Genomic DNA, 16,912 nt, shown 5'->3' with positions numbered 1-16,912 from the left:
CCAATAAGCCTGTTCTTTTCTTTTTAGGCTGCCACAGAGCCCAAATTCCCTGCCACTCGACTGGCTCTGCAGAATTTTGACATGACCTACAGTGTGCAGTTTGGGGATCTTTGGCCATCGATCCGGGTCAGTCTCCTCTCAGAGCAGAAATATGGTGCACTGGTCAATAACTTTGCTTCTTGGGATCGTGTGATTGCTGACCTGGAGCAGCTGAGTGCCAGGGACTTTGTGAATGAAGCCATCTCCCATTGGGAACTGGAGCCTGAGAGTAGCCAAACTGCAGCGTCCACCCCCAGTTCCTGGACCTGCAGTCCGAACCTTCGATGCTTCACTTTTGCTAGAGGAGATATCAGCCGCTTCCCTCCAGCCAGGTAGGATCTGGAGCCATGGCTGAGGCAAGGCCTGCTGGAAGTAGACAGGAAGAGACCCAGCTCTTGACCTCCATAATAATGATCATAGTATTTTTAGTGTTTACTGAGTGCTTATATGTGCTAGGCATTTTTCTAAGTGCTATGCATACATTATCTCCTTATATTCTTCAACAGTGCTATGAAATGGGTAATATTATTGTTCTTCTTTTACATTTAAGGGAACTGAGGTCAGAGAAGTTAAGGTATTTGCTTGAGTTAGGTCCCTTGGCTAGTAAGTGGTGAAGCTAGTATTTAGGCCCAGGTGGTCTGACTCCAGAACCAACACTTTAAACCTGCTCTTGCTCTACTGCCTCCTGTGGAGAACAACCAGCCCTTACACGAGCACTCACGTCCCCTCTCAAGTTTAAATGTGTTACATCTGTTCTCATTTTGCCCCCATAATCAGCCCTCAACGTGAGTAGGACAAGTAAACTTGTGGTACCAAGGTGGATGTGGGACTTGCCTAGGAAATGGGACTTGCCTGTGGGCACAAAATTATTTAGTGTGAGAACCTGAATAAAGAAAGAAGAACTTCCAAACCCTCAGTCCATTGCTCAGATGTACATGAAGTCAACTGAAAAAACTCTAGAATCAAATGCTAAATTATACTTTAGAAATTGAGGATAGAACTCTGTGTTAGTTGAATGATATGAGACTTGATCTTTGAAGGATTAATTTATCTATTCAACGAATATTTTTTGTCAGTCAAATGCCAGACATTCTTATGTGCCTGGGTTAGTGGTGCAGAAGCCCTTGTGGAGTTTACTAGTCTAGTGAGGAAGACAGCTATTAAAAAATAATTGTGATGAGTGCTACAAAGAAGTATATAAGATACTACGTGACTATGAGGTCTTATAATTGAGATCTAAAGGAGTTTTTTTTTAATTAATTAAAAAACTTTTTTAAAGATATAACAACAAACACAAACATTCTTAACAAATGATCATTCCATTCTACATATAGAATCAGTAATGCACAATATCATCGCATAGTTGCATATTCATCATCATGATCATTTCTTAGAACATTTGCATCAATTCAGAAAAAGAAATAAAAAGACAACAGAAAAAAACTCATACATACCATACCCCTTACCCCTCCCTTTCTTTCATTGATCGCTAGCATTTCAGTCTACTAATTTTATTTTAACATTTGTTCCCCCATTATTTATTTTTATGCCATATGTAAAACAGAGTTTTTAGAGGAAGTAAATTTTGAACTAAGATCTGAAAACTGAGTAGGAATTAATAGGGCTAGTGGCATGACGTGGGAATGGAGAATAAAGGTTAAATATGAGCCTTCAGAGGCAGGCAGGAACCACATTGTGAAGGTATTAAAAGGTATGTGGGATTTTGAACTTTTTCCATGAGAGGAAGAGGAAGCCATGAAAGGTTTTAAGCTGGGGAATGATGTAATTAGTTTTGAATTTTTGAGTAATTCGCTTTCTGTGTGGAAAACAGATTGGAGAGGGACAAGGCTGGAGATGGAGAGATAAATTAGGAGGCTTTACAATAGTCCTGGCAGCTGGCTTGAGAGAATGGTGTATGCTTAAGAAGGAAAGCTATGTGCTTATGCTTAAGAGGAATGAAAGATGAGGCTGGAAAAGTATATGGGGTCACATGTGGGTACCTCGAGTGCCAAGAGCTTATAGTTTGGGGGAGGGAGATTTTTCTAATGACCCAGGGTTGGCTTACAAATGGCTGAGACTGCCAGGGCTTTGGGCCCTGTGCCCGTTTAGAACATAATGCTGTAAATTGCCAGCATTTATTCTATAGAAACACTGAAAGGGGTTTCTGTGTAGAGAAAAGGTAGTAATTCACAATGATTATAAGTATAGGCTTTGGAGTCAGGCAAACCTAAGTTTGGATCTTACCTTCACCATTTATCAGATATGTGGTATTAGATAACTGAGCCTTGGTTTCCTTATCTAGAAAATGATAATAGTAATAGCCAACACCCTGCCTCACTGTGTGCCACCTCTTCTAAGCACTTAATTCATTCAATAATGCTATTTGGCAGGAATTCTTATTACAGATGAGGAAACTGAGGTGCAGAGAAGTTGGGTAATTTGGTCACACAGCTAATGAACAAGTGAGCAGGCTTTGATGCCTAGGTAGTCTGGCTCAGGAATCCAGGCTCTCCTGCCTCATGGTTGTGAGAATTAAGTGAAATGATGGATAGTAAACACCTAGCTAACTTAGTGTCTGCAATGTAGCACTCATAAATAAAACCACTTACTTTCCCTGTTATTCTCATCAAAGTTATGGTTCAGGAAAACCATTTTAGTCTTTTGTGTTGGGGATAGATTGGGGCAGGGTTGGAGACAAATTCAGAGGCTGTCGTTTTAGAGCTTATGAGGTTTCCTTGGTTGCTTGAGTTACTTGGTGCCTACTCAGAGTGGAACTCAAGTCAGGATGGGTGGACATCCTGAGAATAGTGGGGGGAAGCAACCATAGCAGATTTCTGGAGGTATCTGTCCTTTCACCAAAAACTCTTTATATTTTTGTTCTTATTGTTTTTTGCCTTGATGGGCTCCCCATAATCAAGAGAGTTTTAATCTCTCAGGAGTTCAAGGATATTAAAGGAGTCCTGGAACCCCTTGAAATTGTCTGCAAAGTTGTATGTGCCTTTTTTGGAAAGAGAAGCTGTAGCTTTCAGCAGTTCTTTTTTTTTTTTTTTCCTTCAATGATTTTTTTTAATTGAGATATAATTATCTAAAGTGTACAATCAGTGGTTCACAGGATTATCATAAAACTGTTTATTCATCATTACAATTGATTTTTTTCAGCAGATGCTTCGATCTGTGAACCAAAAAAAGGTTAAGGAGTGATACTTCCAAAGGACTTGATTTGATAAGAATGGGTTTTATGAGCCAGTGCTGGTGTTAGAGCAATTCTTTGTCTTTTTCAGATTTCTTTGTCTTATTCTCCTTTGTGAGGCATGAGGCACACAGTTTTCACCAACAATTCAATTGTGGTTTGATTTTGAAAAGATCTTGTCAGGCTGACCTCATTTGTGAAGCCTGGAAGTGTCACAGCCTCTGTACTGGGGATTGTAGCTCTTGCAGCTGACCCCCAGTGGTGCTGTGTTTTATGTTTTGTTACATCCTTCTCTCAGGACAGCTAGGTTTCTCTCCTTGAGTCTGTCCCCAATGTCTGTATTTCCTGGAGATGAACTGATGTTTGCTACCAGTTGCCCTATGACAGCTGGGATGCGAGTGGGGAATCTTTCTAGTCTTCTGGTTTGGCTGTTGTCAGTTGTCCCTCCTTCTCTACCCACCCCGTTGCTACTTGTCTTCATGCCTCATCAGCTGTCACCTAGAATCTTGTGACAGTCTTCTCTCTGGTATCTCTGTCTCTAATTTTGTTTCTTCTGTCTCACGTATCTTTCTGAAGCTTAGAGCTGATATGTTGGTAACTGCCTACAGACAGATTCAGACTCCTTAGCATAGGGTTCAAGGCCTTTTACAGTATGACCCAATCTGCTTTCCAACCTCAATCTCATGCACTTTGTGTTTCTATCACGCCTGATTACTCACTGTTCCTGAAAGAAGCTGTGAGTTTGCATGCTTCTGTGCCTTTGCTCATTCTTTTTCTTTTGCTTAGAATGCTTCTCTTCCTTATTTACCTTGAAAAGGCCCATTTCTTCATCAGGCCCTATCTCTGCTAACTCTGACAAACATAATTGATGGCATTCCTTTCTGAACCTGCAAAACACTTCGTGTCTCAATGTGTAACCCAATAAAACTGAGTTCCTACTATGTGCCAGGCACTGTATTATTTGTTAGGGATTTTACAATGAACATAGACAAAATCCCTGTCCTATAGAGCTAACATTCTAATAGGGGAGAGGGGGATAGAAAAATGTACTTATAGTACATCTGTACATATAAAGTGAATAATAAGTGCTTTAAAGAAAAATAATGCAAGGTGGAGAGATAAATAGGGTGATAGGAGTAGGGAGCTACTATTCTTAGAGTGGCGTATTAGTTAGTAAGCTGCCAGAATGTGATAAACCAGAACTGGAATGGCTTTTAAAAAGGGAAATTTACTAAGTTGCAAGTTCACAGTTCAAAGGCCGTGAAAAAATCCAAATTAAGGCAAGGCTGTAATAATGTCCAAATTAAGGCTCAAGAAGGCCAGTGATGTTGGGGATTTCTCTCTTAGCTGGAAAGGTACAGGGCAACATCTGCTAGCTTTCTCTCTAGGATTCTTCAGTGGTTTCCCTAGGGACGTTTTCTTTCTTCATCTCCAAGGGACTCTGGCTGTGTGGGCTCTTTTGACTCTGGTGGCTCTAAAGCTTTTGTCCAAAATGGTTCCCTCTTAAAGAACTCCACTAAGGAGCCCCACCTTGAATGGGTGGAGATGCATCTCCATGGAGACCGTCTAATCAAAAGTTACCACCTACAACTAGGTGGGTCACATCTCCATGGAAGCGATCAGAAAGATGCCACCCGGCAATATTGAGAACTCTGCCACTGTGCCACCATTTCCCGCCCCCACCCAGCAATATTGAATGAGGATTAAAGAACATAGCTTTTCTGGGGTACATAATAGCTTCAAAACAGCACAAGTGACCAGGGAATGCCAGTGCCTCTCAGATGAGATAACTTTTGAGGGAGAGACTTGAAGGAATTAAGGGAGCAAGTTACAGATATTCAGGGGAAGAGTATTGCAGGCAGAAGGTACAGTATCTGCAAAAGCCCAAGACTGGAGCGTGCGTGGCTTAACTGAGGAAGAGCAGGGAGGCTAGTATGGATGGATTGGGTGAATTGATCCATGTTTTGAAAGGATCACTCTGGATGCTATGTAGATGAATGAGTGAGAAAGTAGATGTGTTGGTCTGAAAAATAAAGATTTTCTGCTGAGCAGAGCTCAGTAGTAGCCCCTCGAAGGCAAAGGTGGCTTTGACTCCCAGTGGGTCTCCTGATCCAGATTTTGACAACATGATCTCTTTTGCAGGCTCAGCAGCCTGGGTATCCTGAACTACTACCTGATGGATGCTGCCTCCTTGCTGCCTGTTCTGGCCCTTGGCCTGCAGCCTGGGGACACTGTACTTGACTTGTGTGCAGCCCCCGGGGGAAAGACGCTAGCATTGCTTCAGACTGGTTGTTGCCGTAAGTTGTGGGCAGGGAAGGCCCTTTATTTCACCTTGTCAGTGGCACACTGAATATTGTGGGCTCTCTTGTCCCAAAATCAGAGGGGGAAATAGTGCGTACTTGCTAACTGGTACATTTTTTTTCAGCTTTCAGTTATCTCCACCTTTCTTTGTCAGTTGGCCAAGGAAGATTGCTGAGCAAGGTTCTGAGGCAGTTTAAAGTGGGCCACTCATCAATCACATGACTCCTTCACCCCTCTGTCTCTGCTTACTTTGTCTCCAAAATTTAGTCCCATTTTTTAGCCTTCTAGCTGAAATAAGATCTGACTGCATCTCCCTTTGTAGCTTTATATGTCACTTTACTCCAAGCTTGGTTTGTTTTCACCCGCAGCCTGCTACTGTCTGTTGCTTGAATAAAGCCTTCACCTTTGCTCATGTGCTCACTCTAAAATGTTCCTATTCCACCTTAGTTCTGTTATCCAGATCCTTTCAGTTTTCAAGTCTCAGCTCACCTGTGCCACCTCTTGGAAATCTTCCCTCATGACTTCTGCTGGCAAATTCAGAAGTCATGTCTCCTGTACTCCCACACTGTGGGCATCACCCTTGTAACTGTTAGCACATTAGCTTTATGTCAGAGCTTTCCTGGATTTGTATCCTTTCCCTCTTCAAGACTGTGAATTCCTTGGGGACAGGCCCAAGTCCGGCTTATCTTATTAGTGTGGGCCAACCTGGGCCTCATGCACCATGATTGCTCACTTCAGTCATCCACTGGCTGGCATCCTGCTTTAAAATAGGGGATCTGAGAAATGTTCACAAGGGGGCTGTGGTTTTCACACCCACCCTGGCATTCAGCCCTCAGGCTTGCCGTATACCTGAACCTTGCAGTTGGGCCTGGACTTTTCTTTTCCAGTTCTAGTTAACCACCTTACACAGTTTATGTTAGTCTCCAGCCTTATAGTAGGAGACATGGGTGATTCAGAGAGGTACCACACTTGGTCTCAGCCTTCTGGAATTCTAGAGGGAGAGTAGAAAAGATGTTGATGTGGCTTAGTGATTACAGTGCAAGAGAACCCAGCTTATGTGTGCTGGGCTGCTGTGCTGGTCTGACACTGTCATGGGAATCCATTGGGAGAAGGGTAGGGTTACATGGAAGAGGAGGGACTTGAACTAAGAGGAGGGAGAGATACAAAGGAAAAGTAACTGAGAGTTCTTCTAAGGCATGCTGAGATACCAGCACCTCCGCTCATCCCAGCACCTCCGCTCATCCCAGCTCCTCACCCAGGTAACTAACCTTTTGCTCTCAGAAGACAGAATCACACTGAAGGAAGAAAACTTAGAGGTTACTTAGTCTAGCCCTCATACTTTATGGAGGAGGGAAACCAAGCTCTGGTGAAATTAAGTAACAATTCTAATTGTACATGAGTAGGAAGTAGAGTCAGAACTGGAGCCCAGCTTTCTTGTTTTCAGTCTTTATCCTGTTGTAAATTCCTTTACAGCAGAAGAATTTTTTTTATTATTATTATTTTTTTTATTAATTAACGGAAAAAAAGAAATTAACCCAACATTTAGAAATCATACCATTCTACATATGCAATCAGTAATTCTTAACATCATCACATAGATGCATGATCATCGTTTCTTAGTACATTTCCATCGGTTTAGAAGAACTAGCAACACAACCGAAAAAGATATAGAATGTTAATATAGAGAAAAAATAAAAGTAATAATAGTAAAAGCAAAACAAAACAAAACAAAACAAAAACCTATAGCTCGGATGCAGCTTCATTCAGTGTTTTAACATGATTACTTTACAATTAGGTATTATTGTGCTGTCCATTTTTGAGTTTTTGTATCTAGTCCTGTTGCACAGTCTGTATCCCAACAGCTCCAATTACCCATTATCTTACCCTGTTTCTAACTCCTGCTGGACTCTGTTACCAATGACATATTCCAAGTTTATTCTCGAATGTCGATTCACATCATTGGGACCATACAGTATTTGTCTTTTAGTTTTTGGCTAGACTCACTCAGCATAATGTTCTCTAGGTCCATCCATGTTATTACATGCTTCATAAGTTTATTCTGTCTTAAAGCTGCATAATATTCCATCGTATGTATATACCACAGTTTGTTTAGCCACTCGTCTGTTGATGGACATTTTGGCTGTTTCCATCTCTTTGCAATTGTAAATAACGCTGCTATAAACATTGGTGTGCAAATGTCCGTTTGAGTTTTTGCCCTTAATTCCTTTGAGTAGATTCCCAGCAATGGTATTGCTGGGTCGTATAGCAATTCTATATTCAGCTTTTTGAGGAACCGCCAAACTGCCTTCCACAGTGGTTGCACCATTTGACATTCCCACCAACAGTGGATAAGTGTGCCTCTTTCACCGCATCCTCTCCAGCACTTGTCATTTTCTGTTTTGTTGATAATGGCCATTCTGGTGGGTGTGAGATGATATCTCATTGTGGTTTTGATTTGCATTTCTCTAATGGCCAGGGACATTGAGCATCTCTTCATGTGCCTTTTGGCCATTTGTATTTCCTCTAGCAGAAGAATTTTTACTTCTATGAGTGGCAACACTAAGCTGAATCTTCATTGGGATCATTCCTGTTAGATAGGTATGTGCTGTCTAATTCTTCAGCACAGTTCCTTCATCTCACATGGCTCCTGGAATCTGAGGCTATTTATCATCAATCTTGCAGTAGTATTTTTATTATAGTAGAGCTAAGGGTGAAGTGAGATATTTCTTGAACTCATGTCTATCAAAAATGGGAAAATGAAAGGTAAATAGTGGATCAATTAAGATTAGATTTGGTTGCATGCAATAGAAAACCCAAATAACTGGTTTAAAGAAGAAAAGTTTTACTCTTACAGGAGAAGCTCCATATCTTTGGGGACTTAGACTCCTTTCTTTTTGCAACCTATTTTATTGTTGGCTTCTATCCTTAGGATTACCTCATGGTCCAATATATGGCTGCTGTGACTCTAGCCGCCACATTAAAATTTTAGGCAGGAGGAGAGGACTGGGCAAAAGAGGCATGTCTCCCCAATCGTGTTAGCTCCTTTTAAACATCTTCCCAGAAGACCCATGCAATATTTCTGCCTTCAGCTCATTCACCAAAACTAGTCATGTAAACCTATGTAGCTATAAAAGAAGGCTGGGAGGTGTAGCCTTTTGGGGCACATTGCCTCCTCCCAGTAAAATTGGGATTCTAATGCTAGGGAATAAGAGCATAAATTTTGGATAAATAACATGTGTGTACTAAAGATGAAGAGAGTCATGTGTTTCAAAAAAAGTAGAAGAGGTCATATTTCTTTAGAAATAAACATTATTATTACCTGGTCTACTGTATTTATTTCCATAACTTTTCTGGACCCTGTAGGTGTTTCCCAGTTTTGCAGCCCATGCTCTAAAGTGTCTGGTACTGTGCCATACACATGATAAATGTCTTCTCTCCACCTCAACCCTGCACCTGGGGTCTGCATTGATTGGCTTTGTCTGAGGATTGGTCTGACTCTCCATCAGTGCTGGTGGGATGTTTCACTGGGCAATGGTCTCTGAAGTTTCTTTATTCTCACAGGCAATCTCGCTGCCAATGATCTGTCCACTTCCCGAACAGGCAGACTACAGAAGGTCCTTAAGAGCTATGTGCCTCAAGATATCAGGGATGGGAATCGAGTTCGAGTCACTTCATGGGATGGCAGGAAGTGGGGAGAACTGGAAGGGGACACCTATGACCGGGTGAGTAAATTCCTTAACTAGAATATGCAACCAGTCAGATCTGGTCCTGAGGGATAGCATCCAGCCTCTGTTTGAACATTTAGGATTGTTTCTGGACCTGGCCTAGCTTTCCATGGGTAGTAGTACATTGTAGCATGATTCAGAATGCCATTCCTTTTTATGGCTTAATAATTTTTGTTTTCAATTACTAAATGTTTAAAATATATTTCTAAACAGAATGGGCCAACTCAGTCATGGCTCCTACTAATCTCCGTGGGAGAGCAACCCATAAAGACACAGCCCTAATTTTTTCCCCCATAATCAAGGGTGAAAAATATACAACTTGTTTCTGAACCAAAACCACAAGTTGAGCAGTTTAAAATGTTTTACTGCTAATGTGACTCTGGTTGAAATTATTTAGGTTTTTTTTTTTCCTTAAAAAAAATTTTTTTTCACTAAACTGTTTTCCACAGTGGGTATACCATTTTACATTCCTACTAACAATATATGAGAATTCCGATTTTTCTACATCTCTCCTATACTTTTACTTTCTTTTTTTTCCCCTAATAATAGCTATGCTAGGAGTATGGACTGGTATCTCATTTGGTTTTGATTTGCATTTCCCTAATGACGAATGACATTGAGTATCTTTCCATGTGCTTGTTGGCTGTTTGTATATATTCTTTGGAGAAATATTTATTCAGGTTCTTTGCCCATTTTTTAATTGGGTTGTTTGTCTTTTTACTGTTGAGTTTTAGTAGTTATTTATATATGCTAGATATTAAACCCTTATCAGATATATGATTTGCAAATATTTCCTTCCATTCTGTAGGTTGTATTTTCACTTTCTGGGTAAAGTCCTTTGATGTACGAGAGTCTTTAATTTAATGTTCAGTTTATCTAATTTTTCTTTTGTTGCTTGTGCTTTGGGTGTCATATCAAAGAATCCATTGCCAAATACAAGATCCTGAAGATTTTGTTATGTTTTATAGTTTCAGCCCTTATATTTAGGTCATTGATCTGTCCTGAGTTCTTTTTTTTAATAGAGAGTTGTACATTCACAGAAAAATTATGCATAAAATATAGACTTCCCATATACCACGCTATTATTAATATATTGCATTAGTATGGTTCATCACAATTCATGAAAGAGCATTTTTGTAATTATACTGTTAACTATAGTCCATTGGTTTCAGTAAGGTTCACTGTTTGTCTTGTACAGGCCTATGTTTATTTTTTAAAATAATTTTTATTAAAGAAATTGTGGGTTGACAGAACAAATGTGCATCAAATACAGGATTCCTTATATAGAGCAGCTAGAAGTAAAAACCTAAAATTGTGAAATTGTAACCCATACCAAACTCTGAAATCTGTTCTACAACTAATTGTTGTGATGTACTTTGAAATTTATTGCGTTTTGTATATGTGCTATTTTTCACACACACAAAAGAAGCCGACTATGATGATAAATGCACAGCTATATGATGATATTGTGAACCATTGATTGTATACTTTGGATGATTACATGGTATGTGAATGTATAATATATATCAATAAAAGAATAAAAGAGGCTTAGGGTAAAGCAATACATAGGAAATATAGAGGGATAACACAAAAATTCTTGAAATTTGGGAAAAATAAGTGACATCACTGAAAATGACAAAGTAGGGAACTCCAAAACTCTATTCCTCTACTAATGCAACCATTAAGCTGGCAAAAATTGTCAATTCAAAATTTTGAAACTGTAGAGCATAAGAAAAAATTACACACACACAAAAAGACAGAATTCTGGTACCCTTCCCCCCCACCAACACTTGCATTGGGTAGGAAAATTTGTTACAATTGATGATAGTACTTTTTTTGTAATTCTATTTTTTTAACAGTAGTTACATTTGTTACAGTTAATGAAAGATTATTAAAGTAGGACTATTAACTAAATATCCATAGTTTAAATAGGGGTATTTGTTAAATCCTAACTTCCCAATTAAACTCCATTTCATTTGATAATTCTCTCAATATTCAGGGGTATCTGAACAACAAGAGGTTCTCTGGGGTGACTCTTTGGCCTAATTTTAAGTAGGCTTTGTCTGTCCTTTGCAGGAATAAGTTTCATAGGAGCAAACCCCAAGATTGAGAGCTTGGCCTATTGATTTGGTTGTCTGCCCTGGTTGCGAGAATATCAGGAATTCTCCAAACGGGGAAGTTGAATTTCCCCCCTTTCTCCCCATTACCCCAATGGGACTTTGCAAATACATCTTTATTCATTGTTCATATCAGTCTAGGATTTATCAGGGCATCATACTAACCTGTACAAATCTACAAAATCTCATGCCCTATTCAAGGTTCCATGTACTTATGGTGTTCAGTAAACTGTCCATGTAAGTTAAATTAGGAAATGCACTAGTCAACATATAAATTTTGTACCAAATAAACATTTCTTGCTTTAGTCTCACACAGAAGTTGAAGTTTTAAAATATGAATGACCAGGGTGCATGGGTAGTTCAGTGGTAGAATACTTGCCTTCCATCCGGGAAATTCAGGTTCTATTCTTCCATGCATCCACACACACACACATACATATACATATACATGAATGACCATCTGTTTTCAGCACCCTGCAATATTGACATTACTTTGTTTCTTCTCATGCAAAAACATTTTTAATTTTTACATTTAGTCACTATCATTGTACACTCTAGGCATTCCTAGATTATACCATCTCAGTCTTTATCGTCTATCTTTCCTTCCGGTTTTGATGCCTTGTTTTATTACACTTTTTTTCCCCTTTTGGTCAGGAAGGCGTCATTGATCCTACAGTACCAGAGCCAGACTCATTCCAAGAAGTCATGCCCCACGTTGTTGGAAAGATTTTTACCCCTGAATGGCTTATACTTCATATTGGGAGGGCAATAATTTTCCTTACAGAGTTGGGCTTAGAGAGAGAGAGAGAGGCCAAACCTAAGCAACAAAGAGTCTTCCTAGAAGCAACTCTTAGGCCTTCTTATGCATGGTCTTGGCTTCTCCCCTACAGAAATAAGAAGCAGGAACTGGGAGGTAGGGCTCAGGAGGGATGGGTCAAGACTGTACTTTTGTGGGAGAGGTGGGTTGGGCAGGGGCAAGTGTGCACGTGCTTGGGGTGGCGGTGTGGGGTGGAGGCAGGTACATGTGAGAGGTGTTGACGGCTCAGAAATGCTTGGAGCGTGGGGAGGGGGTGGCGGGTTATGGGGTACAGGTGCGTGGGGTGTAGGGTGGGTCGCGGGTCACAGGGCTGCGTCAGTGAGGGTAGCGCATTTAAGGAACACCACTTAGCTTACTTTCTTGTCCCCATGTCCCTCTCGGTGCATTTCTGAGGGCTTTAGTCTTCTGCATTAGGCTGTTTGGACTAGCTGGATGGTCTCTGGTTCTCTGCTTTTCTATTCCTCAGCTTTTGCAACCAGGGCCTCCCTCTGTGGTGCAGAAAACTCTCCCAGATCACTTATACCCTGTTGTTGTCTCAGACACCCTCCCTTCCCTTTTCTAGCTGTTCCTTAGAGCAGGGTTGAACTTGACCTATCCAATTCTGCCATCTTCCCGGAACTCTTGCCCTTTGGTTTTGTAGAACAACTTTCACTAGGCTATCTACCTTGAGTTGTGAGTTCTCTAATGCCTTCTTGGTATTATTAAAGGTGCTCTCAATAATTTTTGACATTTTAAATGGCTTTTCAAGTTGAGGAATTCCATGAAACCAAAATATACTTCTCAAAATTTCCAGCCTAAATGGGACCTTTCAATTAATGTTTTTTTCTGTGGTATTCTGTTATGGGTCTAAAATGGTTGTTTGAGTTGATTAACAAAATATCCTCGGTTGGCTAAATTTTTTTGTTTCTGATTGGTCTCTCTTTAGATCAGAGAGTAAGGCTGTTACTCTGCAAGTCCCACTCTAGACTGGTGGTAAGGCTGTACAGGCTTCATTGTTTTTTTGTGAGAGAGTTAGGACTGCCACTTTACTGGCCAGATTAGCCAAGTCATTTCCCTTGCTTTCATCTAATTGAGGTTTCACAGGTTTGAGTTTTTTTCAGTTTCTTTTTAAACTTTTTTACTGTATAGTATTACATATATACAAAGCAAAGGAATAAAAAGCAATAGTTTTCAAAGCACTCTTCAAGAAGTAGTAACAGGACAGATCCCAGAGTTTGTTATGGGCTTCCATACGATCCTCTCACATTTTTCCTTCTAACTGCTCCAGAATATAGGAGGCTAGAAGGCTTAAATTTTTTTATTATCACAATTGACTTTTTTTCTTTCTTTTTTTTTTTTTTGTGAAAAATAACATGTATACAAAAAAGCAATAAATTTCAAAGCACCAGTCAGTTGTAGAACATATTTCAGAGTTTGACATGGGTTACAATTCCACAATTTTAGGTTTTTACTTCTAGTTGCTCTAAGATACTAGAGACTAAAAGAGATATCAGTTTAATGATTCAGCATTCATATTCATTTGTCAAATTTTATCTTCTCTATATAACTCCACCATCACGTTTGATCTTTCCATCCCTCTGTTTTAGGGGTATTTGGGCTATGGCCATTCTAACTCTTTCATGTTAGAAGGGTCTGTCACTAATACGGGATAAGAAGGTGGAACTATCTGAAGTTAGTTTCAGGAGAGGCTGCGCCCTCTAGGTTTCAGGACTTACCTGGTCCAGGGACCCATCTGGAGGTTGTAGGTTTCTGGTAAATTGCTCTTGTGCATGGAACCCTTGTGGAATGTTATATATTGCCCTAGGTGTTCTTTAGGATTGGTGGAATGGTTCACAGGTTTGAGTTTTAACTTTAATAACTGCAGTAGTCTTGGGGAGCAAAAGAAGTTCTAATAGGTTAGCTACATGCTTTCTATAGATAATGATAGTTCCAGAGGAGCTAAGAAACCTTCGTTTTTTTCCAGAGCATACCAGAATCATGTAGTACAGTCAAATGCATATCTGCTATTAGTATGAATGTTTGCCCTTAACTCTCTAGATATTCAGCAAGCTCAAGTAAGGACTATCAGTTCTGCTGGTTGTGCGGATATTTCTTTAGGAAAGATTCTGCTCTCAAGAACTTCTGTTAACGTAGTTATTGCATATCCAGCTTGGCATCTGCCATCTGGGGCTTCTGTTTTTAAATATGACCCATCAGTAAAGAGGATTAGATCTGGGTTGTCTGTTGGGGTTTCCTTAAGGTCGGGCCTAGGAGAAATTAGGGTTTCAGTAAGAATTATGCATTCATAGTCTTTTCTTAGGAAGTAGGAGCAGAGTTGCAGGGTTTCGATGGGCGCTCTTATGGGGAATACACATATGAGAGAGAAGCGTAAGATCAAAAGATTTGAGTCATGCAGCAGAGAGACATTGAGAGAAAGCAATATTAAGCAAGAGTTCCACAGCATAAGAAACAAAAAGACAAAGTTGATTCTGTAAAACTATAGCTGCAGTAATTTCAATTAGTTTGGTTGCTGCAGTTATTGATTGGAAACAGGGAAGGTAAGCTTGGATTCCAGGATCTAACTGCATACTGTAATATCCATTGGGCCTCCTGACTCCTCCATGCTCTTAGGTTAAAACTACTCCTAAGGCATTTCCCTTTCTTTCATGGACATACAGCTGGTAGGGGAGATCATAGTTAGGTAAACCAGGGGCAGAGGTGCCTTATAAAACTTCCTTCAGATTATGAATGGCATCAATCTGGTTTTGACTTCATCTCAAAGGCTCAGGTATAGTTGATTTTTTGTCTGGAGTTTGGGAAAGTCTTATATAGAAGAGATTCTTTTGGGATCTTCTGGTTGAAGAGGATATTTGACTTCTTGCTGCATGTATTAGAGCTTTTCCCTAGAGACTTTATGACCCTTTAAGGCTAGCTATTATAGTAAATATAGGGAGTCAACCTAACATATTTGTTTGTTAGGACAACATTCAAGGAGATCATCAATATATTGTGTAAGAGTAGAGCCTGAGGGAAAGATTATGTCTTGTAAATAATGTTTTTTTTGGGTGGTGCATGGTTCGGCAATCAAACCCGGGTCTCCCACATGAAAGGCGGAAATTTTTACAACTGAGCTACCCGTGTACCCATGTCTTGTAAATAATTTTTAAGGGTTGGGAAAGGTAACTGGGAGATTCCATGAATCCCTGAGGCTTAACAGTCTAGATGTATTGTAATTAATTCCATTTGAATGTGAAGGATGTTGGCTATAAGGGTGTACTATATGCTAAAGAATGCACTGCAGAGGTCAAATACAGTGAAATGAGTAGTCCTAGGGGGAATCTGGGATGGGAGTTAGATGAGGATTTGGGATTCAAGGGGGAAGCAAAAGAATGACAGTCTTACTTATTGCTCTTCGATCTTCAACAAATCTCCATCCTTTCCCATTGAATTTTCTTACAGGAATGCTGGAAATATGGCAGGAGCTAGTGCATAAGATTATTAAGGTCTTCTGTATGAAGTCTTGAATAATAGGAGTTCAACTTCTAATGGCTTCTGGTTTGAGGGATATTGGGAAAGTTTGGGAAAGGATTTGGAGGGGTCTGTTTAGACTAAAATTGATTCTGCACTTTTAATTTTTCCAACATCCATAGGAGATTGGGACCATAACTCTTCAGGGACAGGAGATTAGTATCTGTTGATTGTTCCAGGGTAGAATCAGTTTCTAGGGTTATATAGAAGTTCTTGGTTTAAAGGAATTCTGGGTCAGGTAGGATTAAAATGATTTCCCCCTTTTCATTAAACCTGAGATCACATTTCCATTTACTTAGGAGATCTTTTCCTAATATGTTAACTGGGTCAGTATCACAGAATAGGAAAGAATGCATTTCTGTGGCTGATCCTAGGGTAACTGAGATTGGTGCCAATTTAGAAGTGGTTTGAACTTGATTAGAGGCCTCCCCCACAATATCTAGAATATATTTACTTCAAGATATGGGCTGCTTCAGTAGAGAGGTATTGATAATGAAGAGTAGTACTGGTATCGATTAAGAAAGTTCAAGTCTCTCCATTAATTTTGAGCTTTGTTTCCCTTGCTAGTTAAGCAACCCAAAAGTACTCTTGGAGGGTAGTCAGTGGTCATTCCATGGTGGAGGATGTAGATTGACAGCATTGTTGTGACATTTGCTTTTTAATTTAAAGCAGTTCTTTTCCAGTGCCTTAAGTTTTTTGCAATAATGACAGAACCCAGGAGGTCTTGGGGTATGGGAAGATTGAGGAGTGGCCTGCAGTTGTTTTAATTGTAAAGCAAGTAATTTGTCTATGTAGTAGCCTGTGTTTCTAGAGTACAAGCCAACTGTTTGATTAAATTTGTCTTCTTAGTAATAGGGACAGTTATTTTTAATATTGTAGCCAAGGTTGGCCTTGACAAACATAACATTAAAAGCAACTCTGCCTCCTGGATTAATCTAGTGTTAGGCCAGAGTGTTTGGCAAATGTTTTTGCTAGTCTTTATTGAAAGTCGAAGACAGGTTTGTCCTTACCATGCTTCTAGCCTTGGATCTTGGCCCAATTAATCTTTCTGGAAAAGGACTTAGAAATGTCATCTAACAATTGATATATGATTTTAGCTCAAGCTACAGTGAAGGGAGTTACTTTAAGGGTCATATTTTTTCTGGGCCCTTCCATTTTGCCATTCTAATCCTGGGGTCTCCAGACCTGACTGACAAATGAATGAGTTGAAAAAGGT

At 39.9% G+C, this 16,912-nt stretch overlaps 1 protein-coding gene and 1 long non-coding RNA gene across 9 annotated transcripts in view; one reads left to right on the top strand and one right to left on the bottom strand.

Annotated features, from left to right (window-relative positions):
• Positions 1-16,912, bottom strand: part of LOC143674295 (uncharacterized) — a 49,388-nt gene that overhangs the window by 11,653 nt on the left and 20,823 nt on the right. Inside the window, exon 4 of one of the 3 annotated variants that reach the window (XR_013170990.1) lies at positions 15,433-15,650. The exons of the other annotated variants lie outside the window; for them this stretch is intronic. This is a non-coding gene — a long non-coding RNA (uncharacterized LOC143674295). Of the gene's footprint in view, positions 1-15,432; positions 15,651-16,912 lie in introns of those variants that run through there. 3 annotated transcript variants of the gene reach the window in all.
• The window catches only part of NSUN4 (NOP2/Sun RNA methyltransferase 4), a 34,014-nt gene that overhangs the window by 4,164 nt on the left and 12,938 nt on the right, over positions 1-16,912 (top strand). For 5 of the 6 annotated variants that reach the window (XM_077149780.1, XM_077149777.1, XM_077149781.1 and 2 more), the window contains 3 exons: positions 28-371; positions 5,372-5,526; positions 9,092-9,252. In XM_077149780.1, the coding sequence (XP_077005895.1) occupies positions 28-371; positions 5,372-5,526; positions 9,092-9,252 (660 nt within the window). The remainder of the gene's footprint in view (positions 1-27; positions 372-5,371; positions 5,527-9,091; positions 9,253-16,912) is intronic. The other variant, XM_077149779.1, reaches the window with a different exon arrangement.

The sequence above is a fragment of the Tamandua tetradactyla genome, chromosome 2 (genome assembly GCF_023851605.1).
Source record: "Tamandua tetradactyla isolate mTamTet1 chromosome 2, mTamTet1.pri, whole genome shotgun sequence".
NCBI lineage: Eukaryota > Metazoa > Chordata > Mammalia > Pilosa > Myrmecophagidae > Tamandua > Tamandua tetradactyla.
This window is presented reverse-complemented; position numbering and strand designations above follow the sequence as displayed.